Consider the following 25,068-nt stretch of genomic DNA (forward strand, 5'->3'; position numbering starts at 1 on the left):
CGATACAAGACACAGTTGTGAATTAAATTCGTGTAACACCTTGTGACAAGTTTTGGGCAAGTCATTAAGACCGCGAAATAAACCGATTTGTTGGAGTTAGTTTTTGTTAGCAGTGACTAAGGCAGGCTCGACTCCTGTGACTAGTCCGTAAAAGGCGATATTGTGCTTTTGTTCCAAACCTATTTGTTGCATCCGAAAGAAGGGCAAACCGCTGAGTATGGAGTGGAAACTACCTGTTGAAGATACGACCAAGGAAACGTTTATTAATGTTCACACAAAATATCCAACAAACAAACAAGGTTATTTGTGAAACCAAATTTGAGGAACATTATGTTGATGGCAGTGCACTAGCAGTGCCTTAAATCAACTGTTTCGTCGCTTAAAGATTTTTCTTTTCGCAATACTGAAACTTAAAATCTATATCTTGTGTTTAGAAACCTTAACCTAAAATGTAAGTCAGTGTATATGTCTGTGTGACAATCACTAGCTTTAAGTTCAAAATATTCAGACATCCCACAGCAGAAAACTTTGCTTTTTAGCGATGCAGCAGCACTATGAGAGTTGGGCAGCCAACTATGACGAAGATATCAAGCAGTTGCACTATACAGGTCCCGATGTCATCTGTGATGCAGCAGATCGCATCGCAACTGATAAGGATAAGAAAATATGGTCCATATTGGACTTTGGAGCTGGTAATAGTTATTTTCTCACTATGTAGTATGGCATACATAGCACGACGATACGTGGTCGTCAAACAAATACATATGAAACTAAAACTTATATTTTCTGCAAGGTACTGGTCTAGTAGGCAAAGCCCTACGCGCCCGTGGATACAACGGGGAAATGGTCGGCGTTGATTATTCACAAAATATGTTGGATCAAGCCCAAAACATTTTCGAGTAAGCCCCTTGGACACTTTTGTCTCTTTGTTTAAAAAATTCAAGGTATATATTTAGTTGTACTGTAATCCACCACATAACCGTTGGCAACCCAATGCCCATTGAAGACGAAAAGTTTGATCTCGTGGTAGCCGGTGGATCTTTCGGACCCAACACAATCAGTGAAGACTGCATACCGGTATAACATTTGTTAAAGAACGTCACACCCTGTTAAAATGACATTTGTTTGATTATAAGCAAGATATACTGTTGATATATCAGCTTCTTGTTTGTTGTGCTATTTACTTTTATTGATTTTGTTATTGAACAAAACCATTGCACCTTAGGAGGCATTCCGTGTACTTCGCAAAGGTGGCCACGTCATTCTGACGCAACGAGTGAGTGAAGTGAACCGACAGTTTCTCGAATCATGTGATCAAGTCTTCGTCGAAATGGTTTCCGCCAAACAGATCGAATTTATTGAGAAGAAAACCTTTCCACAGTTCATGTGGAAATGTGAAGACGATCAGATGGAGGAACTGACCGGTCGACTTCTAGTCTTGCTCAAACTATAATCAAACTTGCTTGCATTTATTCGAGTGAACAAGGAAACATAATTTAAACTAAACAAAGTGAAATAGTCTCCTCTTAAATTTTCTACCTATTGTTTTTTTCGCTGGGTAAGCTACCTTGTGTTTCGTCTTATGAAATTATGCTAAATCAATCCTTCGACACATTAGTTGCGTATCCAGCTTAGTTACCTCAAAGTTACTGCAATTTTATTTACTTGCCTAAACACGAAAAAATATTTCACAAAATTTAGTGCTGGTTATGTCACTGCTAACTACGTTACATAAGATCAGTTTTGTGCATAAAGGTGTCACCTATACTTGATACAACTATTTGGAAGAGTTGTTTTTCAAAAATGGGCCATCACGTGTTAAACCGAAACGCTGTTGGAGTCAGCTCGTGTATATGTTGCTCTATGTTCTCGGAAAGAGCGCCGACAGGCTTGGTGTTACATTGCAGCGGAAACCTCGTTACGGACAATATAGTTACAAAGTTCACAGAACAAATGCTATCCATAACGGCACGAGTCGATATCGCTCGGTATTAGTTTCGAAAAATGAAAAGTGTTTGCTCAGGTGTGTAGCAATTATGAATTACATACTTAGAAACATGAAGTAATAAGTGTAGGTGTTCGGCAAAAACGTATAAACTTGTGATGCTTTGTGCGATTTGCGAGGTGCTGTGCTGTACATATACTTGTTCCAATTTGTTGATAAGCGCTCTATAAAACGTTTTTTGTCAGCTACATACAATAAAATATTTTTTTCCTAAACTACCAAGTCTGTTCTGTGACATCTGGCCTTCATCTCAGTAAAGGGTGGCGATACATGACACAGTTGTGGATTAAATTCGTGTAACACCTTGTGACAAGTTTTGGGCAAGTCATTAAAACCGCGAAATAAACCGATTTGTTGGAGTTATTTTTTGTTAGCAGTGACTAAGGCAGGCTTGACTCCTTTGACTAGTCCGTAAAAGGCGATATTGTGCTTTTGTTCCAAACCTATTTGTTGCATCCGAAAGAGGGGCAAACCGCTGAGTATGGAGTGGAAACTACCTGTTGAAGATACGACCAAGGAAACGTTTATTAATGTTCACACAAAATATCCAACAAACAAACAAGGTTATTTGTGAAACCAAATTTGAGGAACATTATGTTGATGGCAGTGCACTAGCAGTGCCTTAAATCAACTGTTTCGTCGCTTAAAGATTTTTCTTTGCGCAATACTGAAACTTAAAATCTATATCTTGTATTTAGAAACCTTAACCTAAAATGTAAGTCAGTGTATATGTCTGTGTGACAATCACTAGCTTTAAGTTCAAAATATTCAGACATCCCACAGCAGAAAACTTTGCTTTTTAGCGATGCAGCAGCACTATGAGAGTTGGGCAACCAACTATGACGAAGATTTCAAGAAGTTGCACTATACTGGTCCCGATGTCATCTGTGATGCAGCAGATCGCATCGCAACTGATAAGGATAAGAAAATATGGTCCATATTGGACTTTGGAGCTGGTAATAGTTATTTTCTTATTATGTAGTATGGCATACATAGCACGACGATACGTGGTCGTCAAACAAATACATATGAAACTAAAACTTATATTTTCTGCAAGGTACTGGTCTAGTAGGCAAAGCCCTACGCGCCCGTGGATACAACGGGGAAATGGTCGGCGTTGATTATTCACAAAATATGTTGGATCAAGGCAAAAACATTTTCGAGTAAGCCCCTTGGACACTTTTGTCTCTTTGTTTAAAAAATTCAAGGTATATATTTAGTTGTACTGTAATCCACCACATAACCGTTGGCAACCCAATGCCCATTGAAGACGAAAAGTTTGATCTCGTGGTAGCCGGTGGATCTTTCGGACCCAACACAATCAGTGAAGACTGCATACCGGTATAACATTTGTTAAAGAACGTCACACCCTGTTAAAATTGACATTTGTTTGATTTTAAGCAAGATATACTGTTGATATATCAGCTTCTTGTTTGTTGTGTTATTTACTTTTATTGATTTTGTTATTGAACAAAACCATTGCACCTTAGGAGGCATTCCGTGTACTTCGCAAAGGTGGCCACGTCATTCTGACGCAACGAGTGAGTGAAGTGAACCGACAGTTTCTCGAATCATGTGACCAAGTCTTCGTCGACATGGTTTCCGCCAAACAGATCGAATTTATTGAAAAGAAAACCTTTCCACAGTTCAAGTGGAAATGTGAAGACGATCAGATGGAAGAACTGACCGGTCGACTTCTGGTCTTGCTCAAACTATAATCAAATTTGCTTGCATTTATTCGAGTGAACAAGGAAACATAATTTAAACTAAACAAAGTGAAAGAGTATCCTCTTAAATTTTCTACCTATTGTTTGTCTCGCTGGGTAAGCTACCCTGTGTTTCGTCTTATGAAATTATGCTAAATCAATCCTTCGACACATTAGTTGCGTATCCAGCTTATAGTTACCACAGAGTTACTGCAATTTTATTTACTTGCCTAAACACGAAAAAATATTTCACAAAATTTCGAGCTGGCTATGTCACTACTAACTACGTTACATAAGTTCAGGTTTGTGCATAAAGGTGTCACCTATACTTGATACAACTATTTGGAAGAGTTGTTTTCTGCAGGCATCTGGAGGTCAATCAAAACATACTGGTTAAACAGTTCATTTTTCAGTGCTTTAAGAAAATGGAAAAAAATACAATGTTTTAAATTAGAAGTTAACCGATAAATTTTAATAACAAGGGTAGGGACATTTTATTTTATGGTAGACGCATGTTGTCTATGGCGATGGACAAATAGAACCCGTAGGGAAATAAATCACTACTGCTGGCAAGAATGTACAGCTGTCATAAATTAATTCTGCTAACTGGAATGTATTTTCGTTTAAAGTGCATGGGATAGCGTAAGGTTAGGATATTTGTGGTCGCCTAAGTAAAGAAAAGGTCTGAGGATGGAGTGGAAACTGCCGGTTGATGACAAGACCAAAGAAGCTTTTGATAATATAGAAACAAAATATCCATCGAGGGGTGACGAAAAAGGTTTGTAAAACTAAATTTTAAAGACACTGTGTGACATTGGCATCACACAAACCTGAAACAAAGTTAACATGTTCATAATCTTCACACATTTCGTATGCATAAAATAGAAACAATCGTTATTTAAATTTGATTGGAACCATATGTCAATATTTGTTTGTTTGAGGAACGGTAGTGAAATTGAAGTAAATATCCACAAATCGTCAATTGATTAAGAAACACTAGTGCTCGTCCCATAGCTGGTATAGTGTGATTGGAGCTATTAAATTATAACTGTTTTAGTTTTGCAGAGCTACTACAACAGCTGGGCAACAACCTATGACGAAGACTGCATAAAATTGCGCTACACCGATCCTGACGTCATCTGTGATGCAGCAAGTCGCATAGCAACTGAAGAAAACAAGGAAACGTGGTCCGTATTGGATTTTGGTGCTGGTAATAACTGCTTTATGTTTTTTTATCCGTTTCGAAGTATTCGTACGTGTATCATTCAATCCAGAATGTGTATATACATGACTATAAATCACTATAGCGCAGGTAAAACCTAACTGCGTCCAACATAGATGCACACAACAACAAAGCTACACTATCACTTCATTCAAAACCCAACTTCGGTTTTAGGTACTGGTCTAGTGGGCAGAGCACTTCGCACCCATGGATTTATTGGCGAAATGGTGGGCGTGGATTTTTCACAAAACATGTTGAATGAAGCAAAAAGCATTTTCGAGTAAGCTCCTTTTTTTCCTTAAACAAAGCTTCATGAACAACTTTTGTATAAAATCAAGCTTTACATACAGCTTTACTTTGATCCACCACATAACTGCTGGCTGCCCGATGCCTTTCAACGACGAAAAGTTCGATCTTGTGGTGGCTGGCGGATCATTTGGACGTAGCGCAATTACTACCGACTGCTTACCGGTATTTGGATACATCGTGGCTATTCCAATTGCTTTCATTTTAATGAAAAACTTAAAATTATTTTTTCATTATATAGTTGTTGTTCATCGGTAAACATATATTTGTATTTTATAAGGAGGCATTCCGCGTGCTTCGCAAAGGCGGCCACGTCATTCTGACTCAACGAGTGAGCATGTCGGGCCATAAGTACCTTGAATCATTCGACAAGGTACTTCAGGACATGATATCCGCTGGGCAAATAAAACTTACTGAGAAGAAATCCTTTCCAAAGTATTTGTGGAAATGTGAAGACGAAGAAATGGAGGAACTTACCGGACGACTTCTTGTGTTGCTTAAACTATAACCAAGTGTGCCTGAGTATATTTGAGTGGTTAACAGGGAAATTGAAATATTAACTCCTGAAATTTGTGGTTGTGTTTAGCGAAATTTTATGAAAGTGGGCATTTTTTCACATGAGTACTTGTAACGTAGAAAAGAAGGGCTGCAACGCATTGTGCTGAGAACGGCAACTATTTTCCAAATGTGTTTCATGTTAAACCAGCGTTGAGTAATTGCTTCGAGAACCCTTGCCTCCACCGTCCATGTAATTATGATCGATGTTGTAATATCCTGACAAAAAAAATAAATAAAAAATATGTCTGTGTAGTAGAAATGAGCTACTGTGATGGTGTACATTGGAGCGGAAACTTCGTTGCGGATATTGGCTACAAAACTCCATGAAATTCTGTCTGCGGCATAAAAGCTCCTGGCAATAAAAGTGCTCGATATGGCTTGAAAAACTCAAAAGTCTTTGCCCTAAGCTTGAGTTTATATATTTGTGATATCAGAAGAAAGGGCACGATTTGAGCGTGGAGTGCAAACCAACGTTTGAGGAGACGACCAAAGAGGCCTTTAACAATCTTGAAAAAAATAGACAGCTGAGGTGTGTGCAACTACTTTTTAGATCGTGAGACAGTGACACTGCATAACACTTCAAAACAAAACTATTTAATTTTGTAACACATTTTGTTTGTGAAATGCCAATGGCATAGTTGGTCCAGCATTTAAGAATGGAACCGTTTCATAGGTATAAGAGAGTTAAAGTCTTTGATTTGCAACATCGCCTGTCGAAGCAGAAAACTACTAGGAGTATCAATTGGTAAATCATTTATTGCATATGAAGTCACCTATTTATAATGGAAAAACACATATCTTTCGTGTCTTTAATTTACAAATTTAGGAAGTCTATGACCCCATCCTCTCCGGGATTACGCCAATTATGGAGCCTTATGATAACGCATGATTACTCCTGGTAGATTGAAGCCTTTGCTGAAGTTACATGACCTGTGTTAAGAGGCATTCCGTGTTCTACGGAAAAGAGGTTATCAAATCGACTCATTCAAGAATTGGTTTTAGTCAAAAAGATAAATCTTGTTGAAAGTAAAGTACACGTGGAAGTGTGAAAACGACCACTGCCGATGATGCTAAAACTTTAAAGTGAATTAGTTTGCTTTTGATTGTCTAAAAATGCTGAAATTTGGCAGCGTGGAATACAATAATCAAATTTTTTGTTTAACGTAAAGCAACAAATTCTGTCATCATACTTGACAAATTTTGGCAGCATCCCTAGGCTAAAGTCACTTATCTACTGTGTAGCCAGCAAACAGTGAGACTTGGAACTCGATCTTGTTTGTTAATTTTGATGTTTTCCGATCAGGTTTTGTACTTGGTGCGTGGGTGGGGCGCCTTGTCGCCAATCGCGTTGTGCAATAAAACCTGTGTTCCAGACGCAAAGGCCTACTGGCCACTTTTGCGTCAACTATCCAAACTTTGTACATTTGTGACGACGCAATATACTGGTCGAAACAGGACGTGCTTGTGTCGATTTGAATTGTTACCACTGGTTAAGTGCATTTAGAGTAAATAATCTATCAGGTTTGGATGAGAAACACATGACAGCAACGAGTGGTCCAGATTCTAATTTATACTGCGTCGCCCTTACGCTAAGGCGCAATAAAAGTTTGATGGCACTATGACAGTTACTTATATCTTAGTCCACAAAATCACCAGTTGTGTAGCAGATTTGTCTCATGTTAAATTGCAAATATAATGCTTGCAAATCTCATATCGCAGGTGTGAAAAACACAGTCATCTTTCGCACTCAAGATGTAGAACATTTTCATATGATCAACGAAGTACCGTACACTAAAAATTTTGGTCATGCATGAAATATAATTTAAATATAATTGTGTCTGAGAGCTATCATAAACGCAGCGTTTACGCAATATAAAACTTTCAATAAAACATTAAACCACGGTGTATTACGTTTTACTATTTTGGTCTTCTGGTGGTTCTTGTATTGTTTGTAGGCAGTCATTGTTTTTCTCATTTTTTTTCATGTAGAAGAACAGTAAACAAAGAAGTGAAAGTTTTAATGGAATAGCGTGGGTTAAATAATGTGCCATACCATGTATTGTAATAAAGTCTGCTTTTGCATTTAAATATTTTGCTTTCAGCACTTAATAAATATCTTTTGTGTGTATGTGCACAAGCAAGTCATTGTAGAAAATCACAACCATAATTTCTGTAAAGCTAATTGGTAAGAATATGTCAGACACCTATGGTAAGTTCTGCATCATACTAGGCCGTGGGTATATTAGATCCTGCTCCGAAAATACAAAATGTTGTTTTGTGATTGGTTTTTAATTGGTCCATGCAGACTACACTGTGCAAAAACTACTGTCAAGAAGTTTAAAAGATGAACTTATCTTAACCTTTAACAACAACACACCTGTAAATACCTTAGCATATTACCCAATATGATAGACAAGGCAATTAATCTTGTATCCTTCGTAAACCAAAGCTCTGATACTAGGGTTCCTTCCCGGGAATGTCTCGACGGGATATTCCCGGGATTTCTCGACAATATTCCGTTCCCGAATCCCGGGAATTTTGATTTCACTTCCCGGGAATATGGCAACAAAGCAAAATAGATTAAGAAGTGAATAAATTTTGCTTTTTTGGATCCTATGAATCAAAATGATGACCCTGTTTTGTGTTTTTCAATCAGTTTTATGGCGAAAACTTACACTATAAACGACGTTGGTACGCATTTGTAAGCACAACGTAAAAATTTTTTAGGGCGCAACCTAGCGGTACAAAAATTCTGTTTATTTTTTTTACGTTTTATAGCTTAACCTTGGCGAATGTGATATTACTTGACGGGAACTTGCTAAATTAAATGTTTGCGGGTGTAATAGACAAATTTTAGTCGTTTAAATAATGCAATTACGCACGAAAAAAATGCCAATTTTTTTGTCGGGATCCCGGGAATCCCGGGAAATTTTTTTTTCATTTCCCGAATCCCGGGAAGTAAAAAATCCGGGAAATAGAGGAACCCTATCTGATACCAATTAATCACTTGTTACTGCACTATTGTCTCTCCTATGGTTTTTGTGGTGTCTTGCATTTTATCTTGTATTGCAGCTATTCAGGAATGAGAATTGACTGAATAATTTATTTTTAGATTATTTGTTCAAGTTTCTAATCATCGGAAGTGCTGGTGTTGGAAAGTCATGTACACTGCACCAACTGTTGGAGAAAAAATGTGAGACCATTCCTTTTTCAAAAACCAAGCTTTATAATGAATTTAAATGAAGCACAAAGTCAAACTACAACATGTATCAAAGAGAGCTGCAGACAGTGGTTTACTTTGCTTCGACCTATAAGGTCTCATAAGTGCCAATGGTGATTGTAGCACTGGACTAGCTTTTTAAAATAGCAGAAGCAGAAATTCATGGTATATACCTCTTAGTCAATGTCAATCGTTTGGTACTCAATTAGGTAACAAACAACACCAAACAGAATGTGTGTACTTAGTACCAGCTGTGTGTGTCATTATATAACAAGTTTGAGTACGGTCTGCTGATCTTAATTAGTATGGCACTTTTGCTTACATTTGTATATCATACTTTTGACAAACAAAATGGCAAAAAATCTGCCCCCAACAGTTCATTGCTGTACTGCTATTTTCAAACCATTTCTCTGATTTTGTTTCTCAGTCAAAGAAGACTCAACGCACACGATAGGTGTCGAATTTGGATCTAGGGTTGTACATGTTGGGGGAAAAGCAGTAAAACTTCAAATATGGGACACAGCTGGTCAAGAGCGCTTCCGGTAGGTCATTTATTGCTCTTGCACAAAAACACAGCGCAACGATGTATATCAAACTTATTTAACTTTATTGTAAACCATTTGAAAAAGGTACATTTTCTCCAACGTCCTCTGGCAGGAAAAAACAAACCATAATTTACAAATATTTGCATTTTTTATTCCTACATTTTGTCTGTGATCCAGTTAGTGTGAACATATGTGAAAAGGACTATTTGATTGTCTTTTAAAAAAAAGTAAGGTTTCATGTTTCATCACTACCTAAATACATTTTATGTCACCTTTGTGTTGACATGGATTGCATTTCAAAGCATAGGTTGTAAGTGTGTTTTTGTGTTTTTCCAGATCGGTGACGAGAAGTTACTATAGGGGAGCTGCTGGTGCTATATTGGTCTATGATGTTACCAGGTATTTTTGTTGAAGAATATTGTTTATAAATCTGTTGAGTATTTGACACATGTACTGAATAAAGTAGTTGCCAATCATGACTCACCAAACTAAATGTAGCAAGGTCATCAATATGAATATTGTTAGAGCTAGTCACACTCTGTACATGCCATCAATGTTTTGTAATGACTGCATATAACATTATCATAAAAAAGCCCCTTGATCATGTTTAAAATAATCATTATCAGCCACTCATCTGCTTGGGTTGTTGTTGATATGATTCTAGACCAGTAGTTTCCAACCTGGTATGTTACTGCAAACATTTCAAGCAATTTCATGTTTGTTCTTCAATTTCTCATATGTCATGTCACACCCATTGCTTATACAGTCCATACCAGGTTGGAAACTACTGGTCTAGAATTGCTTTGCTTATACACTTATACAGTTTGTTACAAGACATCCATGTAAATTTAGGGTCCGCATACTTAATGATTTTAGAAAAGTGGTCCACCACTACATCACTGTCGTAGACCTTTTATCTGATATCTGCAGTAGTTTTAAGTTATTTTACATGAATGCATTGCAGCCGAGAAAGTTTCAACTCTTTGACCAACTGGCTGACCGACGCCAAGACCCTGGCTAGTCCCAATATTGTTATCATATTGTGTGGGAACAAGAAGGACCTGGACGCAGAAAGAGAAGTCACCTTTCTAGAAGCTTCCAGATTTGCCCAAGAAAATGGTAGGCCAAATTATCTGTTTTTAGCACGGCTTTTTACTTACCTTCCAATTCTACAGTGCTGTTTGGTCCATTTTATTTTCAATGTTGTTTTATTTTATTTTTTAAGAAATTTTGTTTTTGGAATCCAGTGCACGAACAGGCGAAAACGTAGAGGACGCGTTCAACAAATGCGCAAAAACTATTTTAAACAGGATTGAGTCCGGTAAGGTTTATTCTTTTTAACTGATTACATTTAAACAGTTACATCTGCTCCTCCGTTTAGTCGTGTGTGTTCTGATGAAAAACTTGTTGGCAAACAGAAATTCAGTTATTTGTACACGAAGCTAAAAAACGAATTTAAAAACTTTATGACAGGCTGATTCAACTTGTTGTGTCTAGAATTATACATAATACCACTCCTAAAGAAGCCGAAAATATATTTTAATTTGCAGGCGACATTGACCCTGAGAAAATGGGTAGCGGTATTCAATACGGCGACCCCTCCCTCCGACGCCTTCGCAATGCAAGAACGCAACCCCAAACAGACGCAAATAACTGCAAATGCGGTTGAGAATCGTTTTACATTTGTTTCCTTGTTGTACCTTCGTTAGGTATCCTTCCTGTACTGTGTTCTAGTGTTTTAAGTTTTATAAAAATTCCTATAAGATCGACCTATTGTCCTAAACAGGAAGCGGTATTGTACCCTGTAAGTCCACTGCAAACGTATTTCAGTTCCATCTCATCGTACCGCTTGCACAAGATTCTATGTTAGGCGTATGTACATGCGTGGTTTCACTGCCTATATAATCTGTACAAAACCTCCATCGCGTCTACATGCATGCTGTAGACACGACAACTCCTTTTTATCGTCTTCGTCCGTGGTGCGACTTGAACAATTTGTAACGAGATGAAAATTACATCTAATCTTACACTTGAAGCGCGGTTCAGAACTTGTAGCCCACAGTTTAACATTTGTAAAACATGTTGTAGTTAAACATTAACAGTGTGTGCAAAGTATTACTTGGATCGTTTGGAGAATATATACCCTTTTCTTAACCAAAAACCCTGATTGTATCAGCGTGTCGTGCAATATCCGACTTTTAAATACACAAACCCCCAAGAAACCAGACTCCACTTGTTTTCAAATCGTATCATATGGTGTCTTGCAATCCAAGAACGCAGTACACATAAACAAGCTGCCCCCTTTTTTTGAATTTTGAGTCCAATGCAAGCGTTGCCGGGTTAAATTTGTTTCGTCCTGTTGCGTTGTGCACGTGTGCAATTATCTGTCAATAGTGCGTGCTGTTGATAGTTGAACGTTCCGTGATTGACCTCTGTGCCACTGTTTAGTGTTCTTTGCGTTTTCCGTGTTTGGCACTTGAAGTAGTTTCTTTAACCCACGTTGGTTCCTGCATCTAAATCGTTTCCTCCTTTGATATGCTATTCTTTGAACGATAAGTGTTTCTGGTAAAATCATTGTCAGTGCTGTCTCGTTTTGCTCGGCGTATACGCTGTACGACGTTTTATTTCACAATGAACATACTGCACAGTAAACGTTTCTTCCGTACCTCATGAATATTTGCAAGAAGGTTTGTGCAACATAATGAACAGACACAATATGTCAACCCGTTTCAATTGTGGGGAAGTGTTTACGCAGTTTTTTAACTATAGTTGCACTGTATTCTTCATACGCAATGCAACTTATTATATGATAAGGAAACCCATGCTAGGCTACACTGTTAAATTATTTGTGGAATGATTGCAAAAAATGAGAAACAACGCTAGGACTTACGCATTTATACGGTAGGTAATCGCATTTAACGTGTAATAATGACAAACACACACAGGTAATAATGACGCTAGATAGATGTGGCACATTCCACACTTCACGCGACAGTGGCGTGCAAGCGCACCTTTGCTGTCGTGCGTATGCAACAAGGCGTGACAAAAACACACACCAATCGCCGTGGCATCGTTCTTTACTGAAACAGACGACAAATCTTTCCGGGACAAGGGGTGGTGGTAATGCAACCAAAACTTAACCAAAGCAAAAAAAACAAACACTGGCACCCGAGAAACCAGTGAACTTTAGGATACTTTAGAAAAGTTTAAATTAATTAGGTGATGAAGATAGTTTTATTGTAGACAGTGGAAAAGAACGACAAGCCGATTTCTCTACACAGGTTATGTAAGTGTTTTCACTTTGTAGTGTTTTATTATCAAGTTTACTTAAATAACTTAAGAGTCTAAATGCCTTTGCAATACTGGATAAGTTTCTGCTTGTCCATGCATTCAACCTGATTTGTGAACCGTTAGATGTACAAAAAAACAACAAAACGTCATGTATCACAATAAGAGGTTACTTGGTATCTGTCAGTTATTCCAGAAATCATCAAAACATGTATAAATAAAACTGCAGGTCAGGGTCACAAACTATGAAGTCGGCGAAAAAACAAACCATTCCTCCTCTCATCCAGTTTGGTTCTGCAGAGATGCCAGACATGTAGTTCTCAAATTGTTGTTGTTTTTTATGGAGCTGCCTGCCGTACGTATGATGTTTCAGTGTGACCAGTGGTATTTGGTTTGCGGTGGTGTGTGGCTGTTTTTTGATGTCTAAATTGCAACTGTAATTTAACGTTTTTGTGCTTACATTGTTAAGAGGCTGATAACAAAACATTGGTTGTACGATCGTGTGTAACGTTTGTTTGTGGATGTAGCATTTTTAAAAACATTTAAAAAATGGATGCAAACATCTCAAATTACGGACTAATCATGTCCGAACCCCCGGAAAAATTTGGTATTGCCAATGATCAGGACGACCTGCACACAAAAGCCCGCAAAATAAGTGTGGAGTCGGAGACATCGCAAAAGGATACTACTTCTGTTTCTAGTTCAGCCTCATCAGCTTCTGTTGCTGGTTCTCTCTCGCAATATCTGCCAAATTCATTGCAAAAAAGGGGCGGACTTGGATATTCCGGAATAGGTCGAAACGAAGCCAAGGATAGTGCTTCTGATTCAGAAAAGTCTGTTCCTTTCAAACTCAAAGGGCAAACTGCATATGCCACTTTACAAAATGACCAAGACTTTCAGGTATTTATAGTGTTTTAAGCAATTACCATTTCTAATACATATTATTGTACAATGCTGATGTTAACTTGCCTGCGACAAATAGTATACAAATATACATGTTTATTTTACTAGGATTTGGAATGTAATGGAGATGATTCCTCAAACTTAAGTGGACACTCACATAGTGTGTCCTCTGTGTATCCCAGTGGGTCGGCAAATGCCACACCAGTAAAGCATAACTCACATCAGCGTAAAATCTCACAGGATTGGGTGGTTTTTGATGATGCTCCCACCAAGCGCTTGTCAGAGTCAAGCCCATCACCGGTCAGTATCAGTAGTTTGCCAATGCCTCCTGAAATACCACAGAGAAAAGGCTGGCAGACAGGGTCAACTTGCTCCCCAGCCCGCAGTTTAGACTTGCTGTCAATGGATAATGACTCACTAACAGAGCATTTATACCGAGTTTCCCCAATACCTCACAACAACACGCAGAGCGCTGTGCCACCAATCCCTGATCGTCTTATGTCACCTCAAAAAAAGTTTGATCAGACCCCTGCAAGCACTGGGAGCACTCCAAAGTCATTTGAAATCCGTTTACCACCGCCACATGCGCCGAACATGTCAAGCAGAAGATCTTTGCAAATGACTGTTCCAGGTGGGGGTGCTGTACCACACCTGACTGGACCACCAGTTCCACCAAGAAAAGACATGGAAAAGGTTGCGGATACACCTTTGAAATTGACTACAAGTGATAAAAAGGAACATAGTGTAGGTAATTGGATCCAGTTTGAAGAAACTACTGATGGTGGTTTTACAAGTAAGTTTAGAAAACAAAAAAGCCATGCCACTAACAATAATGACAACATCTTGTTTCAGATCCTACCAACACCTTTTTTATTTATTGCGTAAACACCAGTTCCTCAAGTGCTGTTGAATCTGACCAAGTTAAAAAGGTTGATGACAATGTGTGGAGAAGACCGACATCTACTTCACCGAATGGCTCATTGCGCTCATCCAAGAAGAAGAAAGGTGGATACCAACATCTTAGCGATACTGATGATGAAAAAGAAAAACCGTCTCAACAAAGTGGTAAGTTGGTATGAAGTTCTTGGATGTTTTTGTCCAGCTTCGTTAAATCGATTGCAATAGTTTTGCTCTTATAATCTTTGTGACTCGCAGAGTATAAACAGCATGAAAAATGTTAACTGTACTACTTGTGGACAAAATGTTTTGTTTGTTAGTTAAGCCAATATGTTAGTTCATGTGTAATTCAAGTTAGTCATAACTTCCACCATATAGTAACTAAAATTAAGTCAAGCAGCTACCACTTCAGTCATGACATGCCAGCTGGGCTTACTTACAAATCACCATTGGTGCATTTATTGATTTTTTTGTATCGATCCTTATGGCGAGCCTTATCAAAAGTAAAATCAATGTCACAAATACATGCAATTGGCATACACAAAGGTACACCCAACAGTCAAGTTTAATCAATATAATGATTTTTCAGAAACAAACAAGGTAACCATTCAAGTTACTGACATGTCCCCTGCAAAACCACTATCACACTGGGCTCCAATCCCAAATGATGACCATGCTGGATCCTCAGGAAATGTCAGCACCCACAACAGTCTAATGGATGAACCCACACAGGATGACAGTGGTTTAGACGATGATTTTGGGGACAACGTTAACAGGTATATTATTATGTGATTTATGCATAAACATGTTTATTTATTATTTTCAAAATGAAATTGATAGGAATTTGCCCTGTTTACCACGTGCTATAGGCAGCCACAGACTATGGCGGATCTAGAAAAAAATATAAGGGGGGTGTTTGGTTTGGGTACCTAATTAATGAAGACATTAGATGCAGTTACATTTTTTTCGGACATTTACCATGCAAATTCAGCTTTAAAAAACAGGCAGCTCATTACAGTAGTGTAATAACAACATCTGCGAAACACAAGACTTTTAAATTGCTTTTGTGCATGTGCATCCAGTTTAACGAAAAGCATAAAAACAAACCCTATATTACGAAACAATGCGATTGCATCTGTATCCGTGACGAGTATCAAGTATTGTGGTGGGAATAATGAATAAACTTATAAGGTCTCGCTTTCGAAAACGGTATTGTTGACGGGTTATTGAGTAACGGCACAACAAACGATGGTTTCATAAGCGGTCATCGCCGCCTGGGTGCAGCTTGGTCGTAGAGTTCGTTCCTGCATAGCAGGAAATTAACCGCACTTTCACACCCCTTGAAAACAATGTGCCAAAATGCTGAGGGGGGTGTTCTGACACCAAAACACCATCCCTAGATCATATTCAACATGTTATACTTTTGCGAACCATTTATTTAACTCTCCTGCTTGTACAATACATTTTGTGGTTTCTCCAAGAACTGAACCCATGAAAACTATTAATTATTTATGTGTTTATTGTATAGTCTTGTCAATATTAAATGGCTTTTAAGCTGTCATTTATAATGTATTATTTTTTTACATGCAGATTATCAGCTGATGTGAACAATCTGAGGGGGTTCAACCGTGCTGACAAGGGCTCCCAAAACAACTTGGTTGACTTTTCAGAGAGTGCTGAGCAGTTGGAATCAGCTGCATGTGGCAGCACAAGCAGTGGGGAAGGTGACCTTGAAACTGTCTTCGACATGACAGCACAGGGGGACACACTAAAAAGAAAACGCAAAAAGAACCAGAATGAACTGGCATCTAATGCTACTCCAACATTTAACATAGGGACAGACAACATTAGCACTGCATCTGCTGCTGATTTGGCAAATGAGTTCGATCCCATGGCCCCTGTAAAGCCGTCAGATGTTTCGACTTCCAATTTAGCCCCAACTAATCCATTTTGGAGTCCTTCACCACTTGGAGACAGCATATCTGTATCCTCGAGTGTTAGCGATACCAATCCATTCGAAAAGGTGCAGTTTCAGTCAACAACAGCCACACCACTGCAGACAACGGGTCCTTTAGCAAAGTCAGTTGGTGGTATACCTATACTACCACCTCCTCCTGGTGCATCAAAGAGCAGAAACCAATCAGGAAGTTGGAGATCTAGAACGAGAGAGTCATCAGTGTCTTCACCTCTAGCAGTGACGCAAACAGAACCGAGCGACAAAAGTATTTCTTCACCTGTGCTTGTTGACTCCGACCTGTCAAACTCTGTGTTCGTTACACCAGTGAAATCGCCACAAACAACATTTGCAAATGAGCTCATTCAGGACACAACAGAAGAAACATCAAAAGGAATAGATGTACCTGATGGTGTACCAACTGTTTCCAACCCTAATGCTGCTGTCAATACAGACAACATTTCAACAGCAAGCACCAGCAAGCAAGACAACAACATTTTGGAGACCACACTGTCTATATTGGATGTGTTTTCAAAGCCTGATCCTGAACCAGGGCCGATAGAAATTGAAAGTGCTGATATTAAGACCTACCATGCCATGCAGGTTGATGGTTCATTTCCTGAGTTGCGCGATGACTCATTGGAATCGCTTGAGAAGTTTCAAAAGGCTGTTTCTGTTGAGAGTCCAGCAGAAGTTCATGACATTTCTGTGCTTGAAAAAAAGAAAACCTCATTTTCGGATTATGATCTTGTGCCCAAGGCAAAAGAATGGAATATGTTGATGCGTTTTCCACGAGAGAAACGAATGATGAGCTCAAGGAAATGGGTCAACATCCATGTTCGCCTGGACAACTCAAATGTATGCTATGTTCTTGTAGCATAAAATATTCTCACAAAACACATTTATAATGATAATTTTTGCATTTGTTTCAGGTAAAACAACCCACACTGCAGTTGTACCACAACTCTCACACCACAGACCCATTTTACTTTGTGTCATTGGCAAGACATGACTGGCAGATCTCCGATCCAGTCCGTCAAGCTCGATTCTACCCTTCTGGAAGCTTAGAAGAGACTGACATGGAAGCAAACAAAAGAAAAGTCCACACAGTGAAACTACTGCATGTGCACTACAAGGAGAAGTACGCTTTTCTATCAAAGCAAGACCAGCTTCTGATGAAAACACCTTCTGGTTTTAGGGTAAGGTTTTTGTTATGATTTAAAGAAAAGCCGCATGTAAATTACACAAAATGTGTGTTTTCTAGCATTCACTGAAAGGAAAACAAGGAACGAAACTGGGCACAGAAAACTACATGGATCTTCTCAGTATGATTTTTGCAGTACGGGAAGCGGCATTTATTGCAAACAGGTTGGTTATCACATTTGCTAATGTTTATCAGAAATACACCACCCTTTTCAGCCGTTGCCCTCAGTTGCACGCAAAGTAAGATTTTATTACACTGCTAGTTGAATTCCTTGTTTTATTGGAAATTTATGAACTAAAAGTCAAACGTGTGCATTGTCATTACTTGTACCTCCATCTCACCCCATTATGTGTGGTTTCGGTCCATTAATATTACCTACTCGTTTCCTTTGCACTCGCCGCAGACGCCTTGCGACCTCTACTTATCCCCTGTGTCGTTCAAGGACATATAGGGAGATTTGCATAAATAGCAAACAAATGCAAACTTAAGCACTCGCCTCGCGCCGACCCCTCCAGTCACCGCCAATTAACAATAATCTAACCTCTATGTTAAGGCTTCTTCCGCGCAGTGGGAACGGAGATGGAACGGAAGCTCTGCCCCCTTTAATGAATTACCACTCGCGGGATGAAATTATTTTCGATATCCGCGATCAGTTTCGGGTATGTGGTGTGGGTGTGAATATAAGCAGTTGATTTTGTGTGCAATGCGCGCTCGTGCAAGCACTTGATGTCACGTTTTGTAATAATTGTTGAGATATGGTGTGGACCTTGGCGTCGTGGCAATTTGTGGTTTTATTTAAATACATTAACATTTATCTAAATACGTTGGTGGTAAATACAGCATTGGAACTTCTTGAGGAATAACCCCAACCATAAGATAGCACTTGACCCGCAGCCGAGTGTCGTATTACGAAAAAACCAGTGGAAATCTTGCCGGCCCACTCCCGTTTCTCCAACAATAACCCCGATTAGGAAACGGCAAACCGATACGGCGAAGCCTACTTTCAATTATGCATTCCATTAATAGTAGGGATCTACTTTCTTTGCACTGTCGGCTGCATCGCCGCAACAAGCACATAAACGCGTTGCCAGGCTTGCAATTGATTTTCGCCACCTACTAGCCATTTACCTAATGAAGAAATTCCGTCCAAACTCGTCGGCCAATTGGCGGGTCCCCAGAGCACAGTTAAACACGGAAGCCTAAAACTGCTCTCCTTGTTTCTTCTTTTGACAGGGCGCGGTGGGCGTCGACGGGGAGATCAAGGCATGTTGTGTTGCGGTGCACGTCTTCGTTACTGCTTTCCTGTCTGGCGACCCTGTTGCGACCGTGACATTCAACGACCAAAAGGTAAATCGATTAACGTTTGCTTTCCGACCGACCTGTTCGCACAACCGTTTCAGTTTTGTTGACCTGCATCGTTAGGCGCTTTAGGTATGGTCGTTTTGTTGGTGGAACTTTCCCGCTTGCTAACAAGTAAAAAATGCCCAAACTTGTCCTTGAATTATATTTGCATTATTAGTGGCATTACTTTGAATACTTGTTGGTTGTGGTTTCGGTATTGTAATTTGTCAAGAAATTTAAAAAAATTGCCTCTATACAGTTCGACGTCAAAACGTACAAAGTTGCATTCCCGTAGTCATGTTTTCAAATATGTAACGATCACAAGATTTCAATTTCCATCTTAAATAATTGTGAGACAGACATTGACCACATATTATTTCTTCCATGTTGTGTATTTAAACCGAAATTGCAAAACAGCGTCACAATCTCGAGTCAAATATGAATTGCTCGTGGTGAGTAAAATCACGAAATTAACAGAAATCTCCCAAAATAAGTTGCGGAATAAAGTTTCCTTATAGCGGAGTCAGTTTAATTTGCCGTGCGGCATTTAATGCTGTGTACACTGCTGGATTTAGCGTAAGCTTAATGTCAGTGAAGGGTATTTTGGTCGCTGGATGTGGCTTTTCTGCGTGCGTTTTAAATATCCAAATAGTTGTGACATATACAATACGCGTGAATTGCGGTATCGGCTGGGTTATATAGCGGTTGCCTAACATTATTGCTAAGGTCGAATATGTTTCTGTGTTGCAGATAACACTGATTTTATTCATGTAAATGTCATGATCCGGTCGAATATGCTTTTAAGCAGTGACTTCTAAAAGCGACATTTGGCACTCGTTTGATATTGTGTACCACTAGGTTCTTAAAGGCTGACCCTGAATTAACATATTGTAGCAAGGGAAGGCTTATTAACTATTTTGTTCCTCAAAGATGTTGAGACATAAGTTCCACCTATTTTCCTGAGTGGTAGCCTTGACCTAACATAACCCCTTCAAAGCGCTTAAGGTACAATGTAACCTCGGCTAACCCCAAACGCAGGTTGAAGGGTCTGAAGTGGTGAAGCGTGAAGACATAATGCCGAGTAGCAATGACCGCTGGGTGGAGATGGGCGATGTGAGCTTGCACCGCTGTAGCGCCTCACGCGGATATGATGCCAAGACTGCATCAGTGATCTTCCGACCCCCGGATGCTTGTCGCTTCGAATTGATGAGGTTAGTGTGGTGATATACACATAAAAGCATTGTCAAAAATTGAGTTTTTTGTGGTACTTTTCCTCAAAAATGTTTGTAAATTGTACGAAGATGAAGTATTTGTAGATAATCCCCAATTATGTAGAAAATTATAGTCAGCTTCTCAGTAATATATGTAACTGATGTTTCTGGCTTCTGTTGTGTGTGTATTCTTCTATATCGGCTTTTGTCTCGAATAACTTGTCTCTCATATATCATCCTATCCAAACATTCAGGTTTCGATGTCCTTTCTCCGAAACCGAACTCCCGCTGTCGATTCGCCCGTCGATCACAATTACCGGTGCTCGCGTCACGCTTCGCTGCGTGCTACGCTCCGGTGCGGACAACACTTCCAACAAAGATTCGCTCACGCAGGTAAACATGCACTTCGCAGGTAACATACTTCCGTTACTTTAGGCTTGTTTAGTTGTTTCACTACGACGCTATAGCTGTCTTACGAGTCTGTTTTTTTTACAAACTTAAATACTGTGTGAAGTTCACCACCAACTTTTGTCGTTTAGTTGTTCGATTTCGCATTTCTTATTGTATGCATTTCACAGTTTTACACGTTGCGTATGTAGGGACGGGCAATTAAGAATACTTCGCTATTTCAGAATCACCATAGAAATAGTTTGCTTTCCAATTCATGTTTGAGATGCAATGGGTAACGCTGTTTTCATGCAGTTCAATGATATTGATTTCACTGCTGCAAAAATCAATAGATGTCCATGTGTTTAAGTTGGTAAACCTAACCTTACTAGTATCCTGGTTTCATTTCACTAGATGTTTTAACGTGATATGGCCTATATTGAAATGCATGGTATTAATAGCGTTAGCCACCTGATCCGTTTTGTTCGATTTTCGTTCTAGACTTTAATGAGATGAATGCTTAGGTTTTTGCAAGGATCCATGTTAATTTTTCATCGCAGTTGCCTAACATTTCCGTTTTGATTTATTGCTACCTCTTCCTGCTTGTATTGATTATTTTTGTTGTTAGTATTAAAACCATCTGTTGATGATAAATGTTGGAAACTGTCATGCTGCCTTAGACAACAATGCGCTATACGCTACCCAGTTTTTATCTTTCACAAAACGCTGGGCACAAAAAAGGTGAAAATCGACTTCAAATTTCGGCTCATAAAATCGCGTTTCAGAAATTCCAACGCTTGATAAATTTGCATCGAACTTACAATGTCCCTTCTCCATTGACAGATCCCATGCGAGGACATCTCAATACGTTTCCCAATTCCACACAACTGGTCGCCCGCTTTCCGGCGTCCAGGCCGGTTCAGAATCAAGTCCATCCACTCGAAACGTATTGTCAAGCGACCTCCCGGCCCGACGTTGGGCCAGAGTCGCGGAGTCGTCGCCACCAACGCTGTGCTCGAGGCCTCGGTCGGCACAGCCAAGTACGAAGTTGCGTATGGCGCCATTGTGTGGCGGATCGGCAGGTTCCCGGAGAAAAATGCAAGTAAGTGAACCGTTTCGAGCGTAAACTCCCCTTTGCCGATGGAAATCTTTCAACAGCGTGCTTTATTTCCTGTGTTTCTGCGACTTCCGTAAGCCACATCGCGCTCTTGCGTCGACGTACTCATCGATTAGTGTTAATATTTCATGAGCTGGCCGTGGTTTAAAAAGACACCGAGACGCCGTCGTTCAGAAGTTTAATCTTCTCCAGTGAATGCATTTCGTTGAGTTTAAGCCCGCTTGCTTTTTAACCAACTTCGACCAGCCCTAAGGCGATTCAAGCTTTCCGTATACTTAAAGCTTAGTTCACTTTCGTTTTTGGAAAATGCAAATATCTTTGCAGCATTCCGAGCAGAATCGCGTTTATTTCGGTTGCGTGGGAACTGCAATTGGTCAAAACAATTAAACTCATTAAGTTAGTTTATTCTTTTCACTTTGGGACTTCATATTGATTCCAGAAACTTTTTTTAATTTCTGTCTCCTAAGTAAAAGTAACCCGTTCTGTCATCACAATTATTTTCACGCCTGGGAGGTGTATGCCCAAAAATTAATGGGTAGATTTTCATTTTCCGCGCAATTTGGGATTATTTTTTATCGACACAACTTATTTTCTCTATGTTCCCGTAGCCTCTCAGAACGCGCCTCAAATACTTTCCTGCAAACTCGAACTTAGTTCGGACAGAGACTTACCCGATCCCAGTGACGTCAAATTCCGCACTTGTGATGTGGAATATACGATGCCGAGCTCGACTGCCTCCAGCGCTTGTGTGCGATCAGTCAACTTGCCCAGGAACGAACGGGCTGAGAAATTTGCGTGTTACGGTGCTCAGTACATGTATAAGGTATGTGCGTGCGGTTTATATTGGGTTGTCCTTTGTTTTGGGATTATTGGGATTAGGCTGTCTTAGCGCTTGTCCTGTTTCAGCCCAGATATATGTAGAGACGCTCTTGCTGTGATATTCCAGTTGATGCTAGTTATGTTTCTAGTCAAATCTTTGTTTTGAGCAAACGTGAACTTTTTTGTTGAGCCTGTGTTCTCCATAGCTCGACTGGTTCAAAATATTTTGCTCAAGTTACCACAGCCACTATGATTTTGGTAATTGAATTACTACTATACAATAAGCCTAGTGCATTGCAGCTATTGACCTACAATGAACTCAATGCATTAATCCGAAAGTTTAACCACAATCATGCAGTCCCAGGTTGAGCAACCCAACTAAAAACCAAAACAACCGTGTGTGGTCGTAAAGAAAATAAAGCCAAAATAACGAAAGTAATATCGATTCACGTAACAATTACCCCTGTATCGACCTCCACGCATGGAGCTCAGTCGGCCTAATCAAACTCCCGGCCATCTTACGTGAATAAACCAATTCCATCTTGTTGCCATGACTACAGGTCGACGTCGGCGTGACGCACGAACGTGACGAGGTGAACAGCGACAAGCCGAGCTGCGCCCTCCAGTGACCAAACCTTCGTTATGGCGTTGACGTAAGGGATGTCATCAGCCTTTTCATCTATGGCCATTGTATACTTTCCTGTGAGGTTTACAGATTTTCTATCGCTTGGTGGCCCCTTTCCGTGATGAAGCGAAACTTTTTTTTGGAGATAGCGAAAGATTCATATTTTTGTGTGCGCTTACCGCTGCGTTCAAGGTACAGTAACAAAACATGGCTGTATCGCCGAAGCCACGAGTTCACTGCCAGTGACATTCTGTATCACCTTTTTTGACATGTAAGATACTACCCCTGTAAACGCTTTTTTTTGCCAGTAAGCTGCTCGTCGCAACTGCTCTAATGCTGTTATTCGCCTAAAAGTGAAAGTTGTAGACTGCGCAAAGACACATCATTAAAGTGAACTTCACGTCACTAAACCCAACGCCAAAGCGCAATAAATAATACTCAACCATTTCCGGAATCGGTGCTGAAGACTCTGCACACCTGCCCTTTGTTCGCCTACTAACCAACCTGCCAATCCAAGTCCCGCACCCCTGCACGCTTTATCATATACGGCACAACTGTTGAAACACTGTTCGGCGCTCGTTAGCGCCCACGCGCGGTAATGGAAATCCTGTATCACGTTGCAACACCTTCTTCCTTGCTCTATGCATGCCTCCCCGTCTTAATATGTCACTCTTCTCTGTTGTCGTTTTCTTTGTTCTGTGTCGTCACTGTGCCGTTGATCAGCGCATCTTTATTGTGTGTGGCGTCCCCAAGCGGCGGTTGCTCGCCTGTCGTTGTTATATTGCCTCGTTATGATGACATGTTTTTTTGTTAATGGATGAAATGTTACGTAACGCTCTCTATTATTACCGGTTTTCGATGATATCTATTCGATTTCACTTACTTGGCGGAAGGCTTGTAAATTAATCAGAAGCGTAATCGCACTACGAGCGGCGGCCGCAACTTCCTCATTTTGCTTGGTGATTCTATGCTTTTCCCTCTCTCACTTCCGCGTGCCGTTTCCGCACCCTGTGCGTTAAATTGCTTCTGCTCCCGTTCTTATGAGCATAAACTCTTCACATTTGAACGTGAAAATTGCTGCTGACAATGCTTGCGCTTCGCAACTTTCTTACGCAAATTGTCGACTTGTATACGAACTGTTCGTACGCATTGTGAACTCGGCAGAGTGATTTTGCTCATATGAACGCGCAGCATTTCTTAGTCTACGCCTGTGTAAGCTACAAAGTTGATCGGTGCTATTTTCATTTTTTTAATTTGTAGCAACCCCAAATCGTAGCCCAGTATAGTGTTGCATCAAGTCTATTGCTCACTGCCACACGACCAGCAAGCTGTATTGATCTAGGTAGCAACGGCCTCCCGACCAATCACCGTCGAGTTTCAGTATCACGTGGTACGTCGTTAGGTTCCAGTGTTGTGTTTGCCGCGTTCAGTGTTCTGTTGTCGGCCCGTACATGGTCAGCAATAAAAAAATCGTCTTTGTGTCATTATCAGTGGTTATTGGGTGCTGTCACCTATAACAATAGAGACGACATAACGGTCAAAATCGTCCTGCAAGTAATGTAAGTTTGGATGGCTGTTTGTCGGATAGGACACAGTTTTAATTTTGGCTGCTTTTGAAATAATTTGTCGTTTCATTGCCAGGTTTCATCCTGTGCGGTACAATACATAGACCCAGTCGCATGGTGTCGCTGTCTGACTGTAACTGAGCTGTGAAAACAAGTATTTGCATGAACTCGAAGCGGCTGGGTATAGATTCGTGT

General features: G+C 39.9%; 3 protein-coding genes and 2 pseudogenes across 4 annotated transcripts; all 5 read left to right on the plus strand.

Annotated features, from left to right (window-relative positions):
• The first annotated feature begins 541 nt into the window (after positions 1 to 541).
• LOC145899562 (methyltransferase-like protein 27) lies at positions 542 to 1,453 on the plus strand (annotated as a pseudogene).
• Positions 1,454 to 2,810: 1,357 nt separating this feature from the next.
• Positions 2,811 to 3,723, plus strand: LOC145899560 (methyltransferase-like protein 27). The gene is made up of 4 exons (XM_082988405.1): positions 2,811 to 2,961; positions 3,063 to 3,168; positions 3,226 to 3,346; positions 3,496 to 3,723. Exons 1-4 carry the CDS (start codon positions 2,811 to 2,813, stop codon positions 3,721 to 3,723), a joined length of 606 nt encoding a protein of 201 aa, XP_082844531.1.
• A 622-nt stretch (positions 3,724 to 4,345) lies between these two features.
• LOC145899140 (demethylmenaquinone methyltransferase-like) lies at positions 4,346 to 6,004 on the plus strand. The gene is made up of 5 exons (XM_082987861.1): positions 4,346 to 4,489; positions 4,769 to 4,921; positions 5,108 to 5,213; positions 5,284 to 5,404; positions 5,520 to 6,004. The coding sequence occupies exons 1-5, from the start codon at positions 4,402 to 4,404 to the stop codon at positions 5,745 to 5,747; spliced, it is 696 nt and encodes a 231-aa protein (XP_082843987.1). The 5' UTR covers positions 4,346 to 4,401; the 3' UTR covers positions 5,748 to 6,004.
• Positions 6,005 to 7,801: 1,797 nt separating this feature from the next.
• Positions 7,802 to 12,221, plus strand: LOC145899400 (ras-related protein Rab-4B-like). Its single transcript, XM_082988159.1, has 7 exons — positions 7,802 to 8,006; positions 8,910 to 8,990; positions 9,445 to 9,559; positions 9,899 to 9,961; positions 10,527 to 10,681; positions 10,788 to 10,883; positions 11,113 to 12,221. Exons 1-7 carry the CDS (start codon positions 7,991 to 7,993, stop codon positions 11,229 to 11,231), a joined length of 645 nt encoding a protein of 214 aa, XP_082844285.1. The 5' UTR covers positions 7,802 to 7,990; the 3' UTR covers positions 11,232 to 12,221.
• A 1,108-nt stretch (positions 12,222 to 13,329) lies between these two features.
• On the plus strand, positions 13,330 to 24,776 carry LOC145897354 (uncharacterized; annotated as a pseudogene). The gene is made up of 13 exons (XR_014402379.1): positions 13,330 to 13,750; positions 13,862 to 14,818; positions 15,240 to 15,426; positions 16,241 to 17,462; positions 17,537 to 17,803; positions 17,869 to 17,972; positions 18,362 to 18,467; positions 19,042 to 19,155; positions 20,188 to 20,360; positions 20,615 to 20,753; positions 21,591 to 21,849; positions 22,473 to 22,687; positions 23,244 to 24,776. The product of XR_014402379.1 is annotated as an uncharacterized LOC145897354 (transcript).
• The last annotated feature ends 292 nt before the right edge of the window (positions 24,777 to 25,068 follow it).

Source organism: Ascidia mentula, chromosome 4, assembly GCF_947561715.1.
Source record: "Ascidia mentula chromosome 4, kaAscMent1.1, whole genome shotgun sequence".
NCBI classification, from domain to species: Eukaryota; Metazoa; Chordata; class Ascidiacea; order Phlebobranchia; family Ascidiidae; genus Ascidia; species Ascidia mentula.